The sequence below is a fragment of the Macaca nemestrina genome, chromosome 4 (genome assembly GCF_043159975.1).
Source record: "Macaca nemestrina isolate mMacNem1 chromosome 4, mMacNem.hap1, whole genome shotgun sequence".
NCBI lineage: Eukaryota > Metazoa > Chordata > Mammalia > Primates > Cercopithecidae > Macaca > Macaca nemestrina.
Genome location: NC_092128.1, coordinates 28,695,221 through 28,719,478, shown reverse-complemented (window position 1 = coordinate 28,719,478; position 24,258 = coordinate 28,695,221). Strand labels below are relative to the sequence as shown.

The following is a 24,258-nucleotide window of genomic DNA, read 5'->3' as shown; positions in this document are numbered from 1 at the left end:
ATGGGATGGACATACTTTTTTTTATTTAAAATTCTTGCTTTGTGGGGTGACTGCTTCTTGACCTACTGACCAACTGGCTTTCTTTCAATTACATAAACAGGATGGAATGGTGGAAAGTGAAGAAGCTGAAAAAAGAAGCTGTTTTCAAGGAAGACTGTTCATTGAACAAAGACTTATTGAGACCAACCATTCATTCAGTGGACATCTACTGAGTGCCTACTAGGGGCAAGCTTCTGTGCTGAGGACAGAGAGGCGAAAAACAGTCTTTGCCATCCAGCTTTCACTGACTGCTGGGAAGACAGACAAGGGGATAAACAGACGTGAGGCTGCATGAGGAACAAGGAAAGGGAAGGAGGGGGTGTGACAAAAGCACATCAGATTGGCATCTGATCCAGGTTAAAAGAGTCAAGAACTGTTTCTTGAAGGGTCACTTCTGAGCTGAATTCTGAGGGTTAAGGAGGTTAGTCAAGCTAAAGGAGTAGTGGATGGGAGCTACGGGGTTTCTGGCGAGGGAAAAGCATGGCGAAGGAGTGGAGTCTCAGGGGAGTACCAACAGTTTTCAGCAATCTAACAGTAACTGGCCTGCCTGGAGCATAGTGGGAAAAATGGGGACAAAGGACGCTGGAAAGGCAGCAGGGGCAGATCACAAAAAGCCTCGCATACATGTTTTAAAAAGCTTGGGTTTCATCCTATAGATCAGTGGATCTCGAACAGGTACCATTTTGCTCCTTGTACCCCCAGAAACATCTGTCAATGTCTACAGGCATTTTTGGTTGTCCCAACTGGGTGGTAGGAGGTGTTACTGGCATCTTAGTGGGTAGAGGCCAGGGGTGCTGCTAAATACCCTACAATTACAGACAGCCCCACCACAAAGAATGAGCCCAAACGCCAATAGTGCCCAGGGTGGTGAAGATGATGAGGGGGTCACTGGAGAAGTTTGAAGGAGGAGTGACAAGATTATATTTCTGTTTTAGAAAGGTGACCCTGGGAGCAATATGGAGAATATGAGTCAAGAAAAGGAGGCATGAAAATCAGTTGAAAGGCTGTTGTGCTAACAGGATCTGTAGTCCTAAGGAAGTGGCAATCAAGATGAAGAGGAAAAGACCATTTCAAGAAATCTTTAAAATGTTAAATCAATATAATTTAAAATTGACTCATGTAGTAACAGGACAGTGATACCATTCTCCAAAAAAGGGAGTTAAGGAGGAAGCACATATTAAAAACATAATATGGTCAGTTGGAGCATGCTGAGTATGAGATATCTGTGGCTTGTCCAAAATGGAACTATTGGCCGGGCACAGTGGCTCACACCTGTAACCCCATTAATTTGGGAGGCCGAGGTGGGAGGATCACTTGAGCCCAGGAGTTCAAGACCAGCCTGGGCAACACAGGAAGACTTTGCTTCCACAAAAAAATAAAAATAAAAAAAAATAATTAGCTGGGCATGGTGGCACGTGACTGTGGTCCCAGCTGCTCGGCAGGCTGGGGTAGTAAGATCCCTTGAGCCCAGGTCAAGGCTGCAGTGAGCTATGTTCCTGCCACTGCAATCCAGCCTGTGTGACAGAGCGACATTCTCACTAAAAAAACCCCCAAAAAACAAAATGGAAGTATCTAGTTGTCTATTTGGGTCTAGAAATCAGGAGAGATACCTGGGCCAGAAAAAAACAAGATTTGGTAGTTGTCAGCATACAGGCAGCAGAGGAAGCCGTGGAAATGGACAGAATCACCCTGGGGAGAGGGCAGACTGAAAAACCCCAACATTTAAGGTCAGGTGGAGGAAAGGCACCTTGGATGAAACTCAGAAGAGGCCATACAAAAATGGGTCATGAAAATTAAATCAGGAAGAAGGGAGTGGCCAACAGTGAACAATGCTGTCAAGTCAGAGAACAAGAGGTCAAGTATGAACAAGTGAACAAGAATGCTGTTCAGGTAAGAGACCAAGAGAAAAGTGAATCTGAATGTAGCACACCAGGACACTGTTGACGGCCCTGGTGGAAGCAGCTATGGGAAACTGATGGGGCAGATGCAAAAAACAGCAGGTCAAGCATATGAGAGGCGAAGGAGGAAAGAGGACAGTAGCTGGATGATCTTTTCTTTTTCCCTTAAGATTTTCCCTTAAGAGAGTTGCTAAGGAATAATCTCTGTTGTTGTTATTTTGTTTTGGAAAAAAAAAAAAGGAGAGATTTGAGGATGTATACAGGCTAATGGGCAAGATAAGAGAGTTTGAAAATAGTATGGAGAGAGTGAGAGAGGATGAGGTCCAAAGCCCAGACAGCAGCGTCAACTTTGGATCTATTTAAGATAAAGATATAAGATAGGTAGGTGGTCAGAATGAAGTTCATCTGGAAGAGGCAGGAAGCTGAGAAAGTTCATGTTTGTGGTATCATTACAGGGCTCTTTGAAAACAACCAAAAATGTCAAAGACTGTTTCAGGGTTTACATAAAAGAAAATGTCCTCCCTGTCTAACCACCAGACCCCAGCTATTTCACTTCTACATGACTTTCAAGACCCAGGGCAAACTTATCTTCTGGGAAGATTCCTCTGAAGGCCTCAGTGAAATGGAAATCTCTTCCTTGACTGAATATTCCCAGTTCTTTGTACCATTCACACTTCTTACTTCCTGCACTTGGGACAGGGGCTCTATCTTGTAGAACTCTGTACCTACTACAAGACCCTCTGCTAATGAAACAGCAGTAAGTACCTGCCAAATGAGGACCTGAGCAACATATGTAGTGTGCATGCTGGTGCCACGTGGGCAGCACGGACATCAAGGGCTCTAGGGAGGAATGTCAAAGGAGATTGCTCATCCACTGGGGGTGATAAGAAAGACTTCATGGAAGAATGGACACTGGAGCTATGTTTTAAGGGTTGACCTTCTGTGGATAAAAAAGATGGGAAGGAGGAATGGCAAAAGTATTCCAAGTGGAGCAATTTTTAATAGCAAAGCCACTTTAAAAACAAGTTTAAAGAACAACAAATTGTTCTATTTGCTGGAGATGATTTAACAACAAGAAGAAACATGGTAATGCTGCTAACATTTATTGAGCACTCACTACGTCATCAGGCACTAAGCATTTTACCTACATTATCTCATTCCCCACAACCACTGTACATCTTCACTCCAGCAAGGGTTCTTAATATGGGGTCCACTGATGGGATTTAGGAAGTCCATGAGTCTCATGATACTATGCAAACTATTGTGTATGTGCATTTTTCTGGGGAAAGGGTCTTTGGTTTCAACCAAATTTTCAGAGGGATATGTAGCCCCAAAAGAGTTAAGAATAATTGGTATATGGAACCCTGTGATATAAGACTGGACAGGGACAGGTAGGCTGCACGTGGAGAAGCCTGAATGTAGGCTGAGTGGTCTGGACTAGGTCCTGAAGGCAATGGAAAGTGCCAAAAATACCGAGCTGTGAGCTACACAATCTCATCAGTATTTTGGAAGATTATTAACATATGCAAAGACTGGGCTTTGCGAATACATGGATGTTGGAGAAGAAGCGGTAAGAATGAGAAGTCAAAGACGGGATTTTTCTGAAGGAAAATATCGAAAAATGAATGAGCTTTTCAAGACTTCCCATCTCTCTCAAATGGGACTCACAAAGTTGTTTGTATTTCAACTGCAACATATGTAATAATATTTACACTTAAAAGATTTTTTAAAATACCATTATACATTTTGTTCAGACTGTCTACTTATTTTCTATGGAGAGAAAGTCCATAAAATGAAGAGAGTGGGTACCAGTTTTACTACAGCCACATGGAAGGAAATCTCACATTTAAAATAGGCCTTTTAGAGAACTTTTTTAAATGGGATGTTTAACCTGGTCTAATTACCCTGATCTCAAACACCAACCTTGACCCATGTCTCCATGTGCAGCAGCCCCTACTTTCTCAGCAGCTACCACCTGTAGCAGATTGTATTTTTCAAGATAGCCACAAAAAAATGTCCCATCCCACTTACACTGTGACGTTACACCCCTCCCACTGAGGGAAGGGCTTCTGCTTCCTCTCCTGAATCTGGAGGGGCCTGGGACTATGAAGGAAGCAGTGTCAGATGACTTTTGAGGCTACATCATAAAAGGCAGTACAGCTTCCATCCACCTGGTTCTCTTGGGACACGTGGGGCCACACAGTCTGTGGTATTTTGTTATGGCAGCCCATAGAACTCAGCAGCTATGCTGTGAGGAAGGCCAAGCCACATAAAAAAGGCTATTCGTAGGTGATATGGCCAACAGCCCCAGCTCAGGTCACAGAAAACAGATAGCATCAGTGGCCTAATATGTAAATGAAGCCTTCAAGATAACGCTAGCCCTAGCTCCTGTCTGTCTGCAAAGCCACATGAGAAATCCCAGTCTAGCAGAGCCAAGTCAACTTTCAGAATCACAAAAGCTAATAATAAATGACTATTATTGTTTTAAGCCACTAAACATGGGGTGATTCATTATAAACCAATATGTAATTGGAACATGACCCACCCTTATTCCCTTCTAGCCAAGCTCCTTGAAAGAAAGAAATCTACACTGGGTATTTTGTACCTTACTCTTCCATCCATTGCAACATGGCTGCTGTGCCCACATTCTACTGAGGTTCCTATGGCACTAACCAACATCAGCGATCCCCTAGCTGCTGAATATAATGGACATTTAACAGTCCTTAACTTACTTTACCTTTCTATGCCATATAACACTGTTATAGATCCTCATCTTCTTCAGTTTCCATTCCCTTGGTTTCAGTGACATCTTTCTCCCCTGATTCTCCATTAACAAATGGATCATTCCTCTGTCAGCCATTTAATTATTGTGTTCTCAGGATTCCAACTTCTCAATCTGTAAGTTCCCTGTGGACTAACACTTAGGCTTAATTCCATGTATATGTTTCTGATTTCCAAATACTGAACCTTAGCCTTGACTTCTCTTCTGCAGTTCAGACGTGTATTCATTTACTCGTTCAGTAAGTATTTATGAAGCAACTATTGTATGCCAGCCAATGGAACAATGCAGACAAGGTCTCTATTTTATGGTCTTGTAAGTATGCCCAAAAAAGTAAATAAAATACAGATTATGATCTATGGGGTGGAGGCAGCCGAATGAATTAATGCATCTAATGTCACTCCTTGAAGCTTCAATAAAACCTCATTAAAAAGATATTATTTTGAGGACATAAAGCCCCAAAAATAGAGTGGGAGAAGTGACAGCGATAGAGCACTAGAATTCTGAAATCTACAAAGTCAATCAACAAGTGAAAATGCCTTGATGGACTCAAGGTAGCTGAAGACTATGTATGGGGCAACAGGGAAGGCAAAGAACAAATTCTTAAAAGGCTGAGGAATTGACAGCCTCAGGCAGCTCCAGAAGTGGGGAGTAGGAGGAGTGGCTGAAACAAACGCTGGTTAAAGGCCTAAGAGTCTTTGAGAAGCAGCTGGATCTCCAAATCCCTCTCCTCTCTGTGCCACTCACTGGATGATTGCCTCTGCCCAGTCCTGGCAGATATCTATAGATTTATTCCCTGGAAAAGGTTTCTTGAGGAGGAGGTCTGCACACAGGGAAAGCCAGAGATATCATTACTGAAAATAGGGTTAATAGGTGAATAACGAATACCAATGTTGAGACTTAGTCTCCAGCTCTAATGCCTCCAGGAATTCAACTAGGCTTTTATCCTCAGGAGACTGGAGAGGTTCTCTGGGGAAAATGGCCAGCCTGAGAGGAAGGTACAGATTTGGGAGGAGAGTACCCCCAAATCATGGCCTAGCAAGATCATTCAATAATAAATCTTACCATCAGCAAGTGTCTCTCAAATGTACAGAGATCTCAATCTTCTTTTAAAATCTCCTACTTGATTGAAGCTTGTAATGTGGTCTTTGTAATAAATAAATAATAAAGTCTCCTACTCGAAAACATAAATTTACAACTGAGGAATAAAATAAGTCTGAGAACACTGCTATATTCTGAATTGTGTCCCTTCAAAATTTGTATGTTGAAGCCCAATGTGACTATTTGGAGATAGGGCCTTTGGAAGGCAACTAAAACAAAGTGAGCTCACACCCTTATCCAATAGGATTAACGTCCTTATAAAAGGAGACTCTAGAGGACTCCTTCTCTCCTCCTGCCACTGTGAAGACACAGTAAGAAGGTAGCCATCTGGGTATGAACTCGGGAGGCGGAGCTTGCAGTGAGCCGAGATTGCGCCACTGCACTCCAGCCTGGGCGACAGAGCGAGACTCCGTCTCAAAAAAAAAGAAGGTAGCCATCTGCAAGCCAGGAAGAGTCCTCACCAGAAACTAAATCAGCTGGCACCCTGATCTTGGACTTCCAGCCTCCAGAACCATGAGAAATAAATTTCTGTTGTTGAAGCCACCCAGTCTGCGGTATTTTGTTATGGCAGCCTAAGTTGAGTAATACAACATCTCCAACAAAACAAAAATAGCAAGTTGGAAGAAACAGAGACCATGTAGGGGAAAAGAACATTTAAGAAAACTATCATTAAAGAAATGAAAATACATGTCCATACTGCTCTAAAATTGATTGCAGTGGCCTCACGCGGTGGCTCACATCTGTAATCCCAGCACTTTGGGAGGCTAAGACAGGTGGAACACTTGCGGCCAGGAGTTCAAGACCAGCCTGGCAAACATAGCAAAACCCCGTTTCTACTAAAAATACAAAAAAATTAGCCAGGCGTGGTGGTGTGCACCTGTGATTCCAGCTACTCTGGAGGGTAAGGTACGAGAATCATTTGAACCTGGGAGGCAAAGGTTGCAGTGAGCCAAGATTGCACTACTGCCCTCCAGCCTGGGCAACAGAGCAAGACTCTGTCTCAAAATAAAAAAAAAAAATTGATTGCAGTGATGATTGCACAACTCTGTGAATACAGTAAAGCCACTGAACTACACCCTTGAAATGGGTGAGTTTATGCTATGTGAATTATATCTCAAAAAAGCTGTTACAGAAAAAAATGTAAAAAGTAAATACATTTTTAAAAAATTGTTTTTTGCTCTACAAAAGACCCTGTTACGAACATGAAAAAATAAGCTACAGACTGGGAGGAAATATTTGCAAAGCACATATCCAATAAAGGACTACTATCTCAAATTATAAACAGCTTTCAAAACTCAACAGTAAAACTATTCACTGTAACAGTGTTTGTAACTGCAAATAGTCAAAAACAACTTAAATGACCACCATGGGGAAACTGATAGATAAAATGTGGTCTAGTCACATGCTAGATTACTATACAATAGTTAAAGTAATAAACTGGACATATTTATCAACATAGATGGATCTGAAGCATAATTTGCATGATAAAAGCAAATTGTATACAAATAGCATAACACTATTTTTGTAAAATTTTTAAGCTCACAAAATAATGTCTGTTTTATAAGAAAAATATGGCTGCTGAATTAGAAAGCTATACATTAAATATATGGGAGCAGATGTCTATAGTCCAAGGAGAAGAGTGGGAATAAAAGCAGTAAGAACCAAAATTGGCTATAACTGAAGTATACAGATAATCAAATCATATCAGTCCATTTGTACAACTGAGGTCTTACAGAACTAGCAAAACAAAAACACAAATAAACAAACAAAACTGTGATACAATCACACCAAATACTTAGGTAAGAGTTAAAAGGAAATCATTACATTGAGGTATATTTTTCTGACATGGAAAGATCTCCAGGATATACTGTTAAGTGAAAAAAAATCAAGTCAAAGAACTATATATAAAAATGTTATAACATTTATGTAAAACAAAACTACAAAATAAAACTCTTATATTTCTCTTCTTCCCCCAATCACCCACACGTTCAAATGTATAGAGACGGTTTTGGAAAAGATAACTATGAAAACATAATAAGTAGTGATATTAAGAAAATGCCCTGAATTATTCATTAAAAGTATAGAATTAAAAATAAAGGCAAACAGAAACTCCAGGAAAAAACAAAAAGCAGTAAGAAAGGAAATATAATCCTACATTTCCTTGTTTTGCAATAATATTTACAGTCATCACCAACACAAAAGGAAACAAAAACTCAACAGTTAAGAAAAATAGGCCAGGCGCGGTGGCTCACGCCTGTAATCCCAGCACTTTGGGAGGCCGAGGCAGGCGGATCACAAGGTCAGGAGATCGAGACCACGGTGAAACCCCGTCTCTACTAAAAATACAAAAAATTAGCCGGGCGCGGTGACGGGCGCCTGTAGTCCCAGCTACTCAGGAGGCTGAGGCAGGAGAATGGCGTAAACCCAGGAGGCGGAGCTTGCAGTGAGCCGAGATCGCGCCACTGCACTCCAGCCTGGGCGACAGAGCGAGACTCCGTCTCAAAAAAAAAAAAAAAAAAAAAGAAAAATAGAAAATAGGCAAACGATACAAAGAGATATTTTACTGAAGAGGATATATGGATGACAGATAAGCACATGAAAATATGTGCTTCGTATCCATTAGGGAAATGCAACTTAAAACCACAATCAGATGGCACTACACATCTATTATAACCATTAAAATAAAAAATATTGACAGTATTGAATGTTGCCCAGAGTATACAAAAACTGAATCTCTCATACACCGTTGGCAGAAATGTAAAATGGTACAGCCTCTCTAGAAAAGTCTGGCAGTATCTAAACTAAGTATATGTTCACCATACAACCCAGCAATTGTACTCCTGGGCATTTATCCCAGATAAATGAAAATTAACATCCACACAAAGAGTTATACCCAAATGTTATCTTTATTTGTAACAGCCCAAAACTGATAACAACCAAAATGTCCTATACTAGTTGAATGGTTAAAAAAACTGCTGTACAGGCCAGGCATGGTAGCTCACGCCTGTACTCCCAGTACTTTGGGAGGCCAAGGCTGGTGGATCATGAGGTCAGGAGTTCAAGACTATCCTGGCCAAGATGGTGAAATGCTACCTTTACTAAAAATACAAAAAATTGGCCAGGCGCAGTGGCAGGCACCTGTAATCCCAGCTACTTGGGAGGCTGAGTCAGGAGAACTGCTTGAACCCAGGCGGCAGAGGTTGCAGTGAGCCAAGATGGCACCACTGCACTCCAGCCTAGGTGATAAGAGTGAGACTCCTTCTCAAAAAACAAAACAAAACAAAACAAAAAAACTGCTGTACGTTCATACCACAGAATACCGATCAGGAATCAGAAAGAATGAACTACTGGTACATGCAACAACTTGTATGCGACTCAAGGACATTATCTTGAGTGAAAAAAATAAAAAAAAAGCCAATCTCAAAAGGTCACATTCCATTATGTATGATTCCATTTATGTAACATTGTCAAAATGATAAAATTATGGAGATGGTTACCCAGGGTTAGGATGATGACAGGGAAGAAAGTAGGTGTGACTAGAATAGCTTGGAGATTATTTCTAGTAATACAATAGTCCTTTATCTTGATTGCAAATCTACATATGTGCAAATCTTGATTAAATCTACACAAGTGATAAAATGGCCTAGAACTATACACACATTGTACAAATTTCAATTTTCTAGTTTGATATTGTACTGTACTCAAGTAAAATATAATCATCAGGGAAAAACGAGTGGAGGATACATAGGACCTCTTTGTACTATTTTTTTTTTTTTTGCAACTTTCTGTGAATCTATATTTGTTTAGAAATAAAATGTGTTTTAAACGTACAACAGAGCAAAAAACAGAGCTCTTAAAAATTAGTAACATGGGCCGGGCATGATGGCTCACACCTGTAATCTCATCACTTTGGAAGGCCGAGGCAGGTGGATGGCTTGAGGTCAGGAGTTCAAGACCAGCCTGACCAACGTGGTAAAACCCCATCTCTACTAAAAATACAAAAAAAAATTAGCTGGGCATGGTGGCGGGTGCCTGTGATCCCAGCTACTTGGGAAGCTGAGGCAGGAGAATCGCTTGAACCTGGGAGGCGGAGGTTGTAGTAAGCCGAAATTGTGCCACTGCACTCCAGCCTGAACAACAGAGTGAGACTTTGTCTCAAAAAAAAAAAAAAAAAAAAAAAAAAAATTAAAAACATGACAGCAGAAATTAAAAACTAAAAAGGATTGGAAGATAAGAGTTAAATCTCCCAAAGGGAGCAGAAAGACAAAGATGAGGGAAACAGGAGATGAAAGTTAGGAAAATCAGAGAACCAGTCATATAGGTTATCTATATGAATAGAGAACATCAGAATAATGAATTCAATAAAAAGAGGATGGAGAAAATAGGAGAAAGTTAAGAAAATTTTACAGACTAAAAAGACATAAATTTCTGGTGCCTATCAGAAAAATAGAAATATCTTTGTAAAGTCACACTGGGGACAAAAAAAAGGTTCCACAAGCTTCCTGAGAGGAATTAAGTCATGAAGCAACAGAAAGGCTTTGGACTTCACAACAACACAAGGCACTAGACCACTAAGCAATGTTTCCAAGATGCTGATGGCGGCCAGTTGTGGTGGCTCACACCTGTAATCCTAGCACTTTGGGAGCCCAAGGCAGGACTGCTTGAGCCCAGGAGTTCAAGACCCTCTTGGGCAACACAGGGAGACCCCATCTCTACAAAAAATATAAAAAAATTAGCTGGGCACGATGACGCACACCTGTGGTCCCAGCTACTCAGGAAGTGGGAGGATTATTTGAGATTTGAGCCCAGGAGGTCAAGGATATAGTGAGCCATGTTTGCACCACTGTACTCCAGCCTGGGTGACAGAGCAAGACTCTGTCTCAAAAAAAAAAAAAAAAAAAGTTGATTTTCAACCAATAATTCTATACTCAGCCAAACTCACTGGCAAATAAATGTTAAGGTAGAATAAGAACATTTTTAGACATGCCTAACATTTTAGACATAAATTTTAAAAACTATTTCTTGCGAATTCTTTCTTAAGAAACTACTGGAAGTTGTGCTCTATTCAAACAAGAGAGGTAGCTGGGCATCTTTGTCTTGGACACAAACAGAACCACACACAAAATCTCTGCTCCTCTTTCCCCACACTCCTAAAACTATTCCTCCTTTTCTTCCTCCCATATTGTTGCTCTCATTCATGGTGCCAGCACCAATGAGTAGTCTAAGCTGAGACTTAAGTCACCCATCACACATCTCTCAAAGCTAATCAGGAAGTATTGATGATTTTGCCCCCTAAATATTTATCCTCGATTCCATCCCTAGTTCAATGGCCTTAGTTTAGATCTCTATCAAAATAGTAGCGGTGGCTCATGCCTGTAATCCCAGCACTTTGGGAGGCCAAGGCAGGTGGGTGGTTTTGAGCTCAAAAGTTCAAGACCAGCCTGGGCAACATGGTAAAACCCTGTCTTTACAAAATACACAAAAATAAGCCGGGCTTTGGTGGTGTGTGCCACAGTCTCAGCTACTCGGGAAGCTGAGGCTGGATAATTGCTTGAGCCCGGGAGGTGGAGGTTGCAGTGAGTTGAGATCCACTCCACTCCAGCCTGGGTGACAGAGTGAGACTCTGTCTCAAAAAGAAAAAAAAGTAACCACTTAACCAGTCTCATCTCCAGTCCTGGAGCTTCCTCAAACCCATCTTCCACAATGTAGCTACAGCCATCTGCCTAAAACGCAAATCTGACCATGTCACTCCCTTAATAACTCAAAAAACTTCTCAAATTCTGACCAGCAAACAAGATAAACATGTGGCAAACTGGCATTCTCCTCACCTATCTCTCCTACCCCCATGAAAGACAATATTAACATTTTTTATTAATATTTTGATGGACAAATCATAACTGTATACATTTATGGGGTACAATTTGACGTTTTGGTATACACACACACACACGATGTGGAATGATTAAATCAGACTAATTAACATATCCATCAACCCACTTATCATTTTTTTGTGGTGAGATATTTGAAATTTACTTTCAATAAAATACACAATTTACTCTATTTTGAAATCTACAATATAGCTGAACTTTGGACAACATGGGCTTGAACTGTGCAGGTCTACTGATACCCAGATTTTCTTCTGCCTCTGTCACCCCTAAGGCAGCAAGACCAACCCCTCCTTTTCCTTGCTCCTTAGCACGAAGACAATTAGGATGAAGATGTTTATGATGATACACTGCCACTTGATGAATAGTAAATATATTTTCTCTTCCTTATGATTTTCTTAATAATAATCTTTCCTCTACCTTACTTTAAGAATTCAGTATATAATACATACAACATACAAACTATGTCAATCAACTGTTTCTGTTATCAGTAAGCCTTCCAGTCAACAGTAGGCTCTCAGTAGTTAAGTTTTTTTTGCAGTGGGGAGGGGAGTAAAAAGTTATACATGGATTTTCTACTGGGAGTGTTGAGTCTGCTGTTACTATTATTAACTATAGTCACCATGCTATTCCAGAGATCTCAAAAACTATTCCTCCTATTTAACTGTAACTTTATGCCCTTGGATCAACATCTTCCCATTTCTGCCTCCTTCCCCCAACCCTCCAGGCTCTGGTAACCACCATTCTACTCTCTAATTCTATGAGCTGGACTTTTGAAGATGCCACATATAAGCGAGATCATGCAGCATTCAGACATTACTAATTGACCATGGCTCTCTTGCAGAGCTTAGACTCAGCCTTACAACTTTCTCAACATAGTACCAGGCAGTCACCAAGAGATGAAACAGTTACAACTCCTATTTGAGATAAAGGTTAAGAACCTCAGCAAGACAGAGAAAGCTACAGGGGCCTGTTAGGAGTTCACACTCCTTACCTTCACTTGCGCTGTTCTACCTGGGATGCTGCTTCACCTGGCTAATGAAGGCCTTGCCACCCCTTTCATCTCCACAATCCTTCTCTCACTCTCTCAGTTGAGTCCTACCTATTTTCTTGTAACATCTTGCTCCTCGACCACACTGTACTCAAATTCTGTTCATAGTCTCCTTCACTAGATGCAATTTATTTATTGTTTATTTTTTTGAGACAGAGTCTTGCTCTTATCGCCCAGACTGGAGTGCAATGGCACGATCTCGGCTCACTGGAACCTCCACTTCCTGGGTTCAAGCGATTCTCCTGCCTCAGCCCCCCGAGTAGCTGGGATTACAGGCGCCCCACCACCAAGCCCGGCTAATTTTTGTATTTTTAGTAGAGACAGGGTTTCGCGATGTTGGCCAGGCTGGTCTCGAACTTCTGACTTCGTGATCCGCCCACCTCGGCCTCCCAAAATGCTGTGATCCCAAAGGCTGAGCCACCGCGCCCGGCCCATTAAAAGGCAGAGGCCTTGTCTTCTTTGTATATCTAGCACCTACTGCACGGTAGAAGGCCAATAACGTTTGTTCGAACTGCCACAAATGCAGCAGGGGACTAGGGGTGAAACTGACGAAGAAACTGAAGGGTCCTATGGAGAGACGGGTAAGCCTAATGTCCTATTTTGCCCGTTTTCCAAATGTTTGGTCAGCTTACTCCTCCTCTTCCTGTATCCCCACAATCAGAGATGCTGGCTGGCTTTCATCACGTGCCATTAGTGTGCAGAGGTTCCTTTTTCTTTTCTGTTTGTAACTGTCACTCCGAGACTGTAAGCCATTTGAGGGCAAGGGCCGTGTCTTTGCGTACTTCGCTCCTCGCAGCCACAAACACTGGCGTGCGTTCGCGGGGAGAGATCGCTCCTCACCACGGGGTCCTGAACACGGCCCCGCGGCCCCCAGTCCCTCCCCGTTCCGCCCCTGCACTCCGACCCCTCCTCACGCCGGCCCCTTCCCGCCTTCCGGGCGGCGGAAGTCGCTGGCTGCTCTTCCCTGCCCACATGGAGTCTTTTCCGGTGTGCCCGCCCCCTCCGGCTCTCCGGCCGGGACCTGGCCCTCACCTCAGGGTTCCCAATGTGCCTCCGGAGGGACATATTTGCTCCAACCGACCACGTTCGGGGTTCTAGCCTCACGGGCTGCCTCTAACCCTAGCTTCCTACCCCCACAACCTCGTTCAGCCGCCTCCCTATACCCCCTTCTCCGATTGGCCCGTCTTCCCCGGCCAGCCAATGGGAGCCCCGTTTACTCTCTCATCTTAGGGTCGCAGGAGGGCAAGACTCCGCTCAGTGGTTGCCAAGGGCAACGCGGGACGCCGGCTAGTGAGGCCTTTTGTGCTCTGGGCCCGGGCTCGCCGGCTCCAGCCTTAGGGCGGGAAGAGGGACGTGGGGGGAGGGGAAGGCTGGCGCCTGCGCAAAGCCGGGGGCGGGGACAGGGGCTCGAGAAAGGGGACAAAATGCGAGTTTTAGCTGATGTGGAACCATAAATACGACACAAGACTCCCCATCCCCCACCTCCGTTTTATGGCCTTTTCAACCAAACATCTGGGCTACTGATTCCACAATAGGGAATATGATATGGGCCAGGGTTGTTCAGCAGAAATGGGAGAGTATGGTTTATTATTTTCTGGTTAGGTTAATATGCAAATTATGCAAAATACGTGTGTAAATACAATAATTATCGGTGCTTTAAAAGCTTTTAGGCTAGCTAAAGAGTGACATCCTTAATTGCAAAGCACACGCGCCATTCTGTGGTTCATCGTTCATTTAACAAATACTTAATAAGCACCTTATGAGAAAAGCTGCAGTAGGTTTTGTGGAGGATGGGAGGATGACTAGGACCCAATCCCGTCGTCATGGAAACCATTGTGACTCCTGCCACCAGCCACCACCTGTTCCCATTCCGGATCTGAAAATGAAGTCCTAGCACCTTTACAAAACAATTACACACACAGTTTGACTTGGCTTCTAAATGTCCCACCAAATCCATTAAAATTATTATTTCCTTTTACATGGAAGGAACAACACAGTAACCCTTTGTCCTTTGCTCTAACTTGTTTTTCCAGGAATGGAGAAAGGTTACTCTGAGCAGTTCATACTCACCAGTTCTCTGTTAGTGAATAATAGCACACTTCTGAGCTACTTCAGGGTCTGTGAGATGTCCCATTCAGCAGCATGGCCTCACATGCCCTTGTCCTCTTAGGCACTTCAGCAACCCAACCTTAGGGCTACACCTTGGATCATGTTGCCACTCAGTGTTGCTTGACCAGAATCTTGAATTCTGGCCACAGCTGCTTCTTGTACTTGAGTCACTCTTTCATGTTTACTAAGTTTTGTCTTAATTTCCATAGTGTTTGCCAGTTCTTTAACCCCTCTAAAATTCTCAGTCTCACTCCTCTACTAAGGAAGGGTTTGAAGGCTGCAAAAAACTTGGAAGGAGGCAGAGGGAAGTATGTTAATCTAGAAGCTTTTGCATAGCAAGCAGAAACTTCTAGATTCATTACTATTTAGAATGTATGCTTACCTGGTGCACCTTGTGGGTAACCATGGAGATTATGGGTAGAATAACAGGGGAAAGGAGAGAGGGAGATGATGAGGGACTACACTCAGAGGTGGTGAGAAAGAGAGAAAAGGAGAGATTTAAAGACATTTGTAGGTAAAATCAATAGCATACACGAAAAGAGATAAGGGGTATGAGAAATAGATATTCATCAAAGATGGCTATAGTTTCTCTAACTTGAGGAACTGAGTAGATAGGCGATAATGCATTAATCAAGTTAAAGAACAACAGTCAAAAAGCCCAAACAGCAGAAAGTACAAGAAGGTCCACCAGTCCATTCAACTTCCATTCTTCAGTGTTTTGGCTCACTTCTTTGTATGGTTGTCTCTCTTTTGTTCCAGAGGGTATGGGAACATCTGGTTTACTTGCCTCACTAGTCATTGTGGTTGTCACATTTGGACTGCACAGGAAGCATTATACAGAGATTACAGAATCCAGCTGGTTCTTGAATCCAACTGACAGTGTGTCTGGGTGGGGTAATTTAAATACATGTTCCCTCCCCAACCCCTCAATTCTGATTCTGGTTTTGTAGGGGGGAGGTCCAAGGAGACTCTGCTTTAAAAGAGTCACCCCTTTCCTTCACATTTGGCTTCAATGGAATCCTTGGAAAGCTTAAAGCTATAAACCAAAAGATTTTTAATATCATGAATTTCTCTTTAGGATTCCTTTTGGATCCTGCTACGCCAAAACTGGATCAAAATGAACGCCAAGTGCTTACTTTGAAAAAATAGGCAAATGGTGGTTGCAGTGGCTCATGCCTGCAATCCCAGCACTTTGAGACACCAAGGCGGGAGGATTACTTGAGCCCAGAAATTCAAGACCAGCCTGGGCAACACAGTGAGACCCTGTCTCTATTTGTAAAAAATAGGCAAATGGTACAAAATGATAATTGATAAAAGAAAAACATCCAATAAACATATAAAAACATAGAGCAAAATAGCTAGACCCCATTTTTCAACTATCAAATGTACAAATTTTTTTTTCTTATTTTTTATTTAGTGATAATGCTTAGTGCTGGCTAATGATTCATGAAACAACATGATCACATATTGTTAGTGTGAATATAAAGGAGCATGACAATTTTGGAGAATAATTTGAGAGTAGGTATTGAGAAGTCCTCAAATCTTAATATGCTAAGAATTCCTCCTAAGGAAATAATTGGACGAATGTACAGACATTACATCCATAGATGTTTACTGGAAGTATATTTAAAATGATAAAAATTGAAACAATCTAATTGATCATCAAAATTTAAAAATGATTAAAATAAATGCTGACATATCTATAAAAAGTAATCTTATGGAATCATTTAAAAGTATGTTTCAAGGCATACTTAAGGCAGTGGAGAACTGTTCCTGATACAGTAAATGAAAAGAGCAAGAAACAACTTTTTATTTAATATAATCCTGATTTGCATGGAGAAAAATACAGGTATCTGCAGAGAAAAATTGAAAAAAAATTAAAAATATAAACCATCTTTGGATTATGGAATGCAGATATTTGTTTTATTCTTTATACTTTTGTGTGTTTCACAAATTTTCTTCATTGACTGTGAATTAATTTTATAATTTAAAAATTACATTCTCACTCTAAGAAACAAAAAACTTTAGCCTGCGAACTGTCTATGGCTTTTGTGTGGGCTGATTTAGACTGAAGCTGAGTTCTGAGTAATTCCTCTATCTGAAGTGCTGCAGTCCTTGGCAGTAAAAGACTCTCCAGGCACTTTAGTAAGAGTCTTGCAATCAAAGTCGTGATTGCTAAGAGGTTCAAGCTTTGTCTGTAAGAGAAGAAATTCTGATTCTTTTCTTTAAAAGTTCCTACTTCCACTGATTAATCTTATTTTTCTCAAAGTTAGAAGTGCTCTTGCGAACTTCCATTTGTTTGATGTCTTCTTTTTAACCCTCTATGTGTTCCAAAAAGCTTTTATTCTCTGCAGAGCTGGTGGAAGCTCTAGATAGCTAAGTGAGGTTGGTTTAGGGCTATTTTGTGTTTTAGGTGATCATTTCCCTTCCCCTGGAACTAAATGGGCATTTTGGTGTCCAGCAGGCTGGCCCTCTCCTGAACTTAAAGCTCTCTGGACCTTCTCCCATCCTGAATCCCTCTCCTCCAACCTCACAGCCCCCAAAGAACTCTCCTCTCCCACCCTCGGCTCTCAAGCCTGATTTCCTAACTGCAGCCAAGCAGCCTCCCCTCAGACCTGTCTCATGATGTTACTTCTCTGATGTGGGCCTTGGCTACTTCCCTTGGCTTCATTTACCCTCATTCCCTAAATGACGTGCACTTCCAGATGCTTCTGGAACAATTCTCCCTAATCCAGTCCAGGCCCGGGGTCCTTCCCCTGGTCTCCAGAAATGGAACTACACCTGAGGCAGTGAACCCACAGATCTGCAGGTCCTACTCTGCAATGAAGTCCCTGCAATTGTGGTAGCAATTTAATTTCATTCCACCTAGTAGCAGAATGTGTCCAAGAGAGGGACATACCAGCCTTTGAGTGGAGGCCTGGCCCTTGCCTGCCTCCAGCTTAGGCTAGAGTTGAAGTACTTGGCCTGAGCCCAAAGGGCTCAACCATTCCTATGGCCCCTTGCAGAGGAATAATACCTACTTCCCAGAATTTCTTTGGGACGATCACAGGCTATGTTACTTTCTGATGAAATGAGGAAATTGGCATTCTGGTTGCTTACCTGATGGGGCTGGCATTCTCGTCTATGCAGTTCTGGAGCCACCTCTGTGGGCCACATGGAACTCCTAGCTGTGGCAGAAGAGATGCATGATGGCCCTTCCAGAGAGATCTAAGACCTCCTTTGCCATCTGTGAGCAAACCCAGCGCATTTGGTCGTCACATGCCACGATTTGGTTTCTGGCACGGGATCTGCATAGAACAATGCTCTGCCACAGACTTACTTCCAAGGGGGCTCTTGAGCTGACCTAGGTCTCAGAACGGTCTGTCCCAAGGGGATGAAGGAGGAGTCAGTGTTGAGAGGTACCCGTCTCGCTCTGGCACAATGCACAACTGGCGAGCCTGTGCCCTATGAAAAGGCCAGTAAATGTGGATTAACTGTGTCAGATATTCACATTTCTCAAAATAATCTAGAAACCTAGGTTTTCATGTGAAACCTATGGGCCATTAACTTGTAATCCCTATGCTAGATGCTGCAAATGTAATTCCTGTCCTTCCTGGTTCTTAAAGAATCCACATCATAGCCATAGTAAAAACAAAACGAAAACCACATTAATGGAGTTCTGCTTTGATTTAGGATGTAAACAGTTGCAAGGGAACATCTCTCCCATCCTAAAATAAGAAAAATGAATAGCCTACAAAATCATAAGTTTCCTTTTTTTTTTTGAAACAGAGTCTCGCTCTGTCACCCAGGCTGGAGAGTGCAGTGGCGTGATCTTGGCTTACTGCAATCTCTGCCTCCCAGGTTCAAGTGATTCTTCTGCCTCAGTCTCTCCAGTAGCTGGGATTATAGGTGCCCACCGCCATGCCTGGCTAATTTTTGTATTTTTAGTAGAGATTGGGTTTTGCCAAGTTGGCCAGGCCGGTCTCAAACTCCTGACCTGAGGTGAGCCACCCGTCTCGACCTCCCAAAGTGCTGAGATTAGAGGCCTGAGCCACTGCACCCAGCCAAAATCATAAGTTATCTTGTATTCTTCAGAGAGTTGAGGTCACAAAGCAACCACATAACCTAATTCCAAAAGTAACAAGCCCCACTGAGAATAGAAGAGATACGCAAACAGTTTCACATTTGGCAGAGCACTAGGGGAAAAGGTAACCATCATAGAAGTGGGAAAGAAGAAATCAGCTCAAATTTTCACTAATCCTAAAGGCTGAGTTTGGGGTAGCAGACCAGTTTAGAATAACTGGGAGCCTGTGACAGCTAATTTTATGTGTCAGCTTGACTAGGCTGTGGTACCCATGTATCTGATCAAACACTATTCTAGATATTTCTGTGAAGGTATTTTAAAAGACGAGATAACATTTACCTCAGTTGATTCTGAGCAGATTACCCTCTATCTGTGGGTGAGCCTTATGAAATCAGTAGAAGGCCTCAGGAGAAAAGAGACTGATCTCCTCCAAGGAAGAAGGAATTCTGCCAGCAGACCGCCTTTGAACCCTTCCCTGGGTCTCCAGCCTGCCAGGCTACCTACCCTGCAGATTTTGGACTTGTCAGCCTCCGTAATTGTGTGAGCCAATGAACCAGTTCTTTGAAATAAATTTTCCTCTCTCTGCATACACATACACACTCACACACATACACACACGCATGCATGCACTTACCCTATTGTTTCTGTTCCTCTGGAGAACCCTAATACAGAGCCCCAGACACAAGGGGAACGTATGTTTACTTGTTGCAATGTCTACTCCAACAGTATCCACTGAGTGCTCAAAAGAAAGATGGGGGCAAGATAGGAGACCAGAGAGAGTCCCCCTTGGTGGTGTACATTTGCAGGACATGACTTGCTGCTGCTTCTGAAGACAGTCACAAACCACCACCCATATTCTATGACCCTTCTCCTATTAAAGGGCTTTAGGGGAGGGGCAGCAGACTACCAGGATGACCAGGGGAGGGGTAGAAGATAAACATGTGTACATCTGGGAAAGGAAAAGAATTCATCCTTTGTGCTCTCATGATATCAGTAAATATCTAATGCTTCAGTGGGAGGGCAGAAGTAAAAGCTATTTGCTTCTAGGGTGGGGTTGGGAGGGTCACAAAAACCTCTTGGGTCCAAGAACCTGAACCAATATAAAGTAGAGATAGACTACCCATAGGAGAGATACAGGTAAAAGTCTTCTGCCCAAGCCCACCGAAGATACACGGCAGAGTTTGGCTACCGTGGGGCAGGTGAGGGGAGGAGGACAGGAATTTGAGGAGGTCCCATCCCCCAAGCCCAGGTGCATAGGCCTTGCCTAAGACTAAGACTGGACTAGGAGAATCAAGAATCACCACCTGGCTGAGCAACAACCCTAGTAACAAATAGCAAGCAACAACAGTCTATTGCTGAAGGGGAGGCAATACTATGGAGAGAAATCCCTGCTCAACAGTACAGGTATGCAGGTACTGCTGAAAGCTGATGACAGAACAGGAATACTGAGAGAAACCCTCCATTCACCACACTAAGCACAAGACAGTGGCACTTTCTGGTGCACTGAGGTTAGTGATAGCAAAAACATAACTCAAACCAGCTCAACTGCTAACTAGATTAACTCAACCCTCTACAATACTAACTTAACAAAAGAAAGAGCATGGCCATTTCCAGGTATAAATATTTACCTCATCTCTCACGGCTTGTATACATGATGTCCAGCATTCAATAACAAATTATAGTACAAAAAAAGAAAATAAAAACAAGACACACACACACACACAGAGAGAGAGAGAGAGAGAGAGAGAGAGAGAGAGAAAGCTTATTGTCAAGAGATAAAACAATCAATAGGACCAGGCTCAACAGAACCAGGTTCAGCAATAAGGATACATAAGACAGGGATTTAAAAATAACTATCACTAATATATTAAAAGATCTAGCAGAATAGAAGATACATAGGAACATATAGGTAATTTGGAGAATAGATAGAAACTATAAAAAAAGAAAATGTGAGAAATAAAAAAACACAACATCAAAAATGAAGAATCCTTGTAATAGGATCATCAGCAGGCTGGACATAGCTGATGAAGAAATCAATGAACTTGAAGATAGTATGATAGAAATGATCACAAAGGAAACTCAAAGAGGAAAAAGTTGAGAAGGAAGGTACAGAACTCATCATTTAAAAACTGGAGAGCAATATGAAGGAGAGGATAGAGAGACAATAGGGAAGAGGAAATATTTAAAGATGTAATGGCCAAGAATTTTCTAAAATTGATGAATGATAAAGAACTACAGATCCAAGAAACTCAACAGCATAAATACAATTGAACTGAACAAAATCAAAATAAAATTTATCTATATACTCATTATAGTCACAATGACAAAAACCCAAGATACAGAAAAAATCTCAATGGCAGCCAGAGGAAAAAAGTATATACAGAAGAACAAAGATAAAATTACAGCGAACTTCTTGACCATAGTTGTACAAAACAGAAAACAATGGAGGGACATGTTTAAGTGCAGAAAGAAGAAAAAGAGTCAACCTTTAATTCGATACCCAAGGCAAATGTCTTTTAAAAATGAGGATGAAATAAATTTTTAAAATAAAAATTAGAGAATTCATTGCCAATAGACTTGTATTACACAAAATGTTAAAGGAAGTTCTTAGACTGGGCAACATGGTGAAACCCTATCTCTACAAAAAAATTACAAAAATTAATAAGGTGGGGTGGCATGCACCTGTAGTCTCAGCTACTTGGGAGGCTGAGAGGTGGGAGGATTGCTTGAGCCCCAGAGGTGTATGTTGCAGTGAGCCGAGATCGAGCCACTGCACTCCAGCCTCAGCAGCAGAATGAGACCCTGTCTCAAAAACAAAACAAAACAAAAACAAAGGAAGTTCTTTGGCGGAAAGAGTATGATACTAGTGGAAATTTTGGTATACGTGAAGAAATGGCTTGGGCACAGTGGCTCATGCCTGTAATTCCAGCAATCTGCAAGGCCAAGGCAGGCAGATCGCCTGAGGTCAGGAGTTCAAGACCAGCCTGGCCAACATGGTGAAAGCCCATCTCTACTAAAAATAAAAAAATTAGCCAGGTGTGGTGCTGCATGCCTGTAATCTCAGCTACTCTGGAGACTGAGACAGGAGAATTGCTTGAATCTGGGGGGTGGAGGTTGCAGTGAGCTGAGATTGCGCTACTGCACTCCAGCCTGGGTGACCAAGCAAGACTCCGTCTCAAAAAACAAAACAAAACAAAAAACAAAGAAATGAAGAGTAATGAAAATAATAAAAAGTAGTATAAATTTAAAAGACAATTAAGTTTTTATTCTCTTTAAAAGAAAATTTACTAAGTAGAATAGTACTTAGTAAATGTATTATGGGATTTATAGCACATAGAATTAAAATACATGACTACAATAACACAAAGGTTGGGAGAGGAATTGGCAGTGTACTGTTGGGACATTCTTCGGCTATACATGAAGTAGTATTTATTTCAAGGTAGACTCTAATAAGTTCAGTATACATATTATAAACCCTAGAGCAACCAGTTCTTTAAAAAGAGGCATACTTTGGCCGGGCAGGGTGGCTTATGCCTGTAATCCCTGCACTTTGGGAGGCAGAGGTGGGTAGATCACTTGAGGTCAGGAGCTCAAGACCAGCCTGGCCAACATGGTAAAACCCCGTCTCTACTAAAAATATAAAAAATTAGCCAGATGTGGTGGTGGGCCCCTATAGTCCCAGCTACTCAGGAGGCTGAGGCAGGAGAATCACTTGAACCCAGGAGGTGGAGGTTGCAGTAAGCTGAGGTCACGCCACTGAACTCCAGCCTGAGCAACAGAGCAAGACTCTGTCTTAAAAAAAAAAGGCATAATGAATAAGCCAATAGTGGATTAAAAAGATTAATTAAAAAATACTGTTATTCTAAAGAAGGCAGAGCCAAAATAAAAAAGAGTTTAAATGGGACAAATAGAAAATGAATAGCAAGATCCAACCATATCACTAATTAAAATAAATATAAATGGTCTAAACCAGGGGTAGATACAGTATGGCCCTCAGCTAAAATCTAGCCTGCTACCTGTTTGTAGAAGAAAAATTTTATTGGCCAGCTGTGGTTGTGCCTGTAATCCCAGCATCTTGGGAGTTCAAGGCAGCCCAGAAGTTCGAGATCCTCCTGAGCAACATAGGGAGACCTTGTCTTTACAGAAAAAAATTTTAAATTAAGCAAGTGTGGTGGCGTATACTTGTAGCGCCAACTACTTGGGAGGCTGAGGTGGGAGTATCTGCTTGAGCCCAGAAGGTCAAGGCTGCAGTGAGCCGAGATCATATCGCTGTGCTCCAGCCTGGGTGACAGACTAAAACTGCATCTCAAAAAAAAGAAGAGAGAGAGAGACAGAGACAGAGAGAGAGAGAGAGAGAGAGAGAGAGAGAGAGAGAGAGAGAGAAAGAAAGAAAGAAAGAAAGAAAGAAAGAAAGAAAGAAAGAAAGAAAGAAAGAAAGAAAGAAGGAAAGAAAGAAAGAAAGAGAAAGAAAAAGAAAACCAGGGTTGGTTAGAATGTGGAGAAGTTGGAAGCCTTGTGCATTGCTGGTGGGAATATAAAATGGTGGGCTGCTATGGAAAACAGTTTGGTGGTTCCTCAGAAACTTAAATATAGAATTACTAGCTGACCCAGCAATTTCACTTCTCGATGGTATATACTCAAAATAATTGAAAACAGACTCAAACAGAAACTTGTGTACCAATGTTCATAGCAGCATTATTCACAATAGTTAAAGGTAGAACCAACCCAAGTGTCTATCAACTGATGAATGGATAAGCAAAATATAGTATATATGTATAATGAATATTATTCAGACATAAAAAGGAATGAAGCTCTGAAACATGCTATAACATGCATGAACCTTAAAAACATGCTACATGACGTAAGCCAAACAGAAAAGGGAAAATGTGTGATTTTACTTATGCGAGGTATCTAGAATAGGCAAAGTCATTCAAAGATAGAAAGTAGAGTAGAAGTTACCAGAGGGGAGAGTGGGCAGTTATTGCTTTAAAGTTACAGAGTTTCAGTCAGGTGGGGTGGTTCATGTCTGTAATCCCAGCACTTTGGGAGGCTGAGGCGGGTGAATCACCTGAGGTCAGGAGTTTGAGACCAGCCTGGCAACACGCTGAAACGCTGTCTCTACTGAAAATACAAAAATTAGCCAGGCGAGGTGGTGGGTGCCTGTAATCCCAGCTACTTGGGAGGCTGAGGCGAGAAAATCGCTTGAACCTGGGAGGCAGAGGTTGCAGTGAGCCGAGATCGTGCTACTGCACTCCAGCCTGGGCGACAGAGCAAGGCTCCCTCTCAAAAAACAAAAACTTAGAAACAACAACAACAACAACAAAGACAAAAAA

The 24,258-nt window shown here is 42.0% G+C and overlaps 1 protein-coding gene across 7 annotated transcripts in view; it reads right to left on the bottom strand.

Annotated features, from left to right (window-relative positions):
* The window catches only part of LOC105471386 (centrosomal protein 41), a 48,481-nt gene extending 33,477 nt beyond the window's left edge, over positions 1 to 15,004 (bottom strand). Inside the window, exon 1 of one of the 7 annotated variants that reach the window (XM_011723845.3) lies at positions 14,824 to 15,004. Coding sequence is in view for 3 of the 7 variants with exons in the window: in XM_011723842.3 (XP_011722144.1) it covers positions 13,786 to 13,818 (33 nt within the window). In the remaining 4 variants the exon portion in view is untranslated. Of the gene's footprint in view, positions 1 to 3,860; positions 3,894 to 3,968; positions 4,073 to 13,385; positions 13,615 to 13,785; positions 13,945 to 14,823 lie in introns of those variants that run through there. The other 6 variants (XM_011723842.3, XM_011723844.3, XM_071094505.1 and 3 more) reach the window with 6 other exon arrangements.
* Positions 15,005 to 24,258: the final 9,254 nt, after the last annotated feature.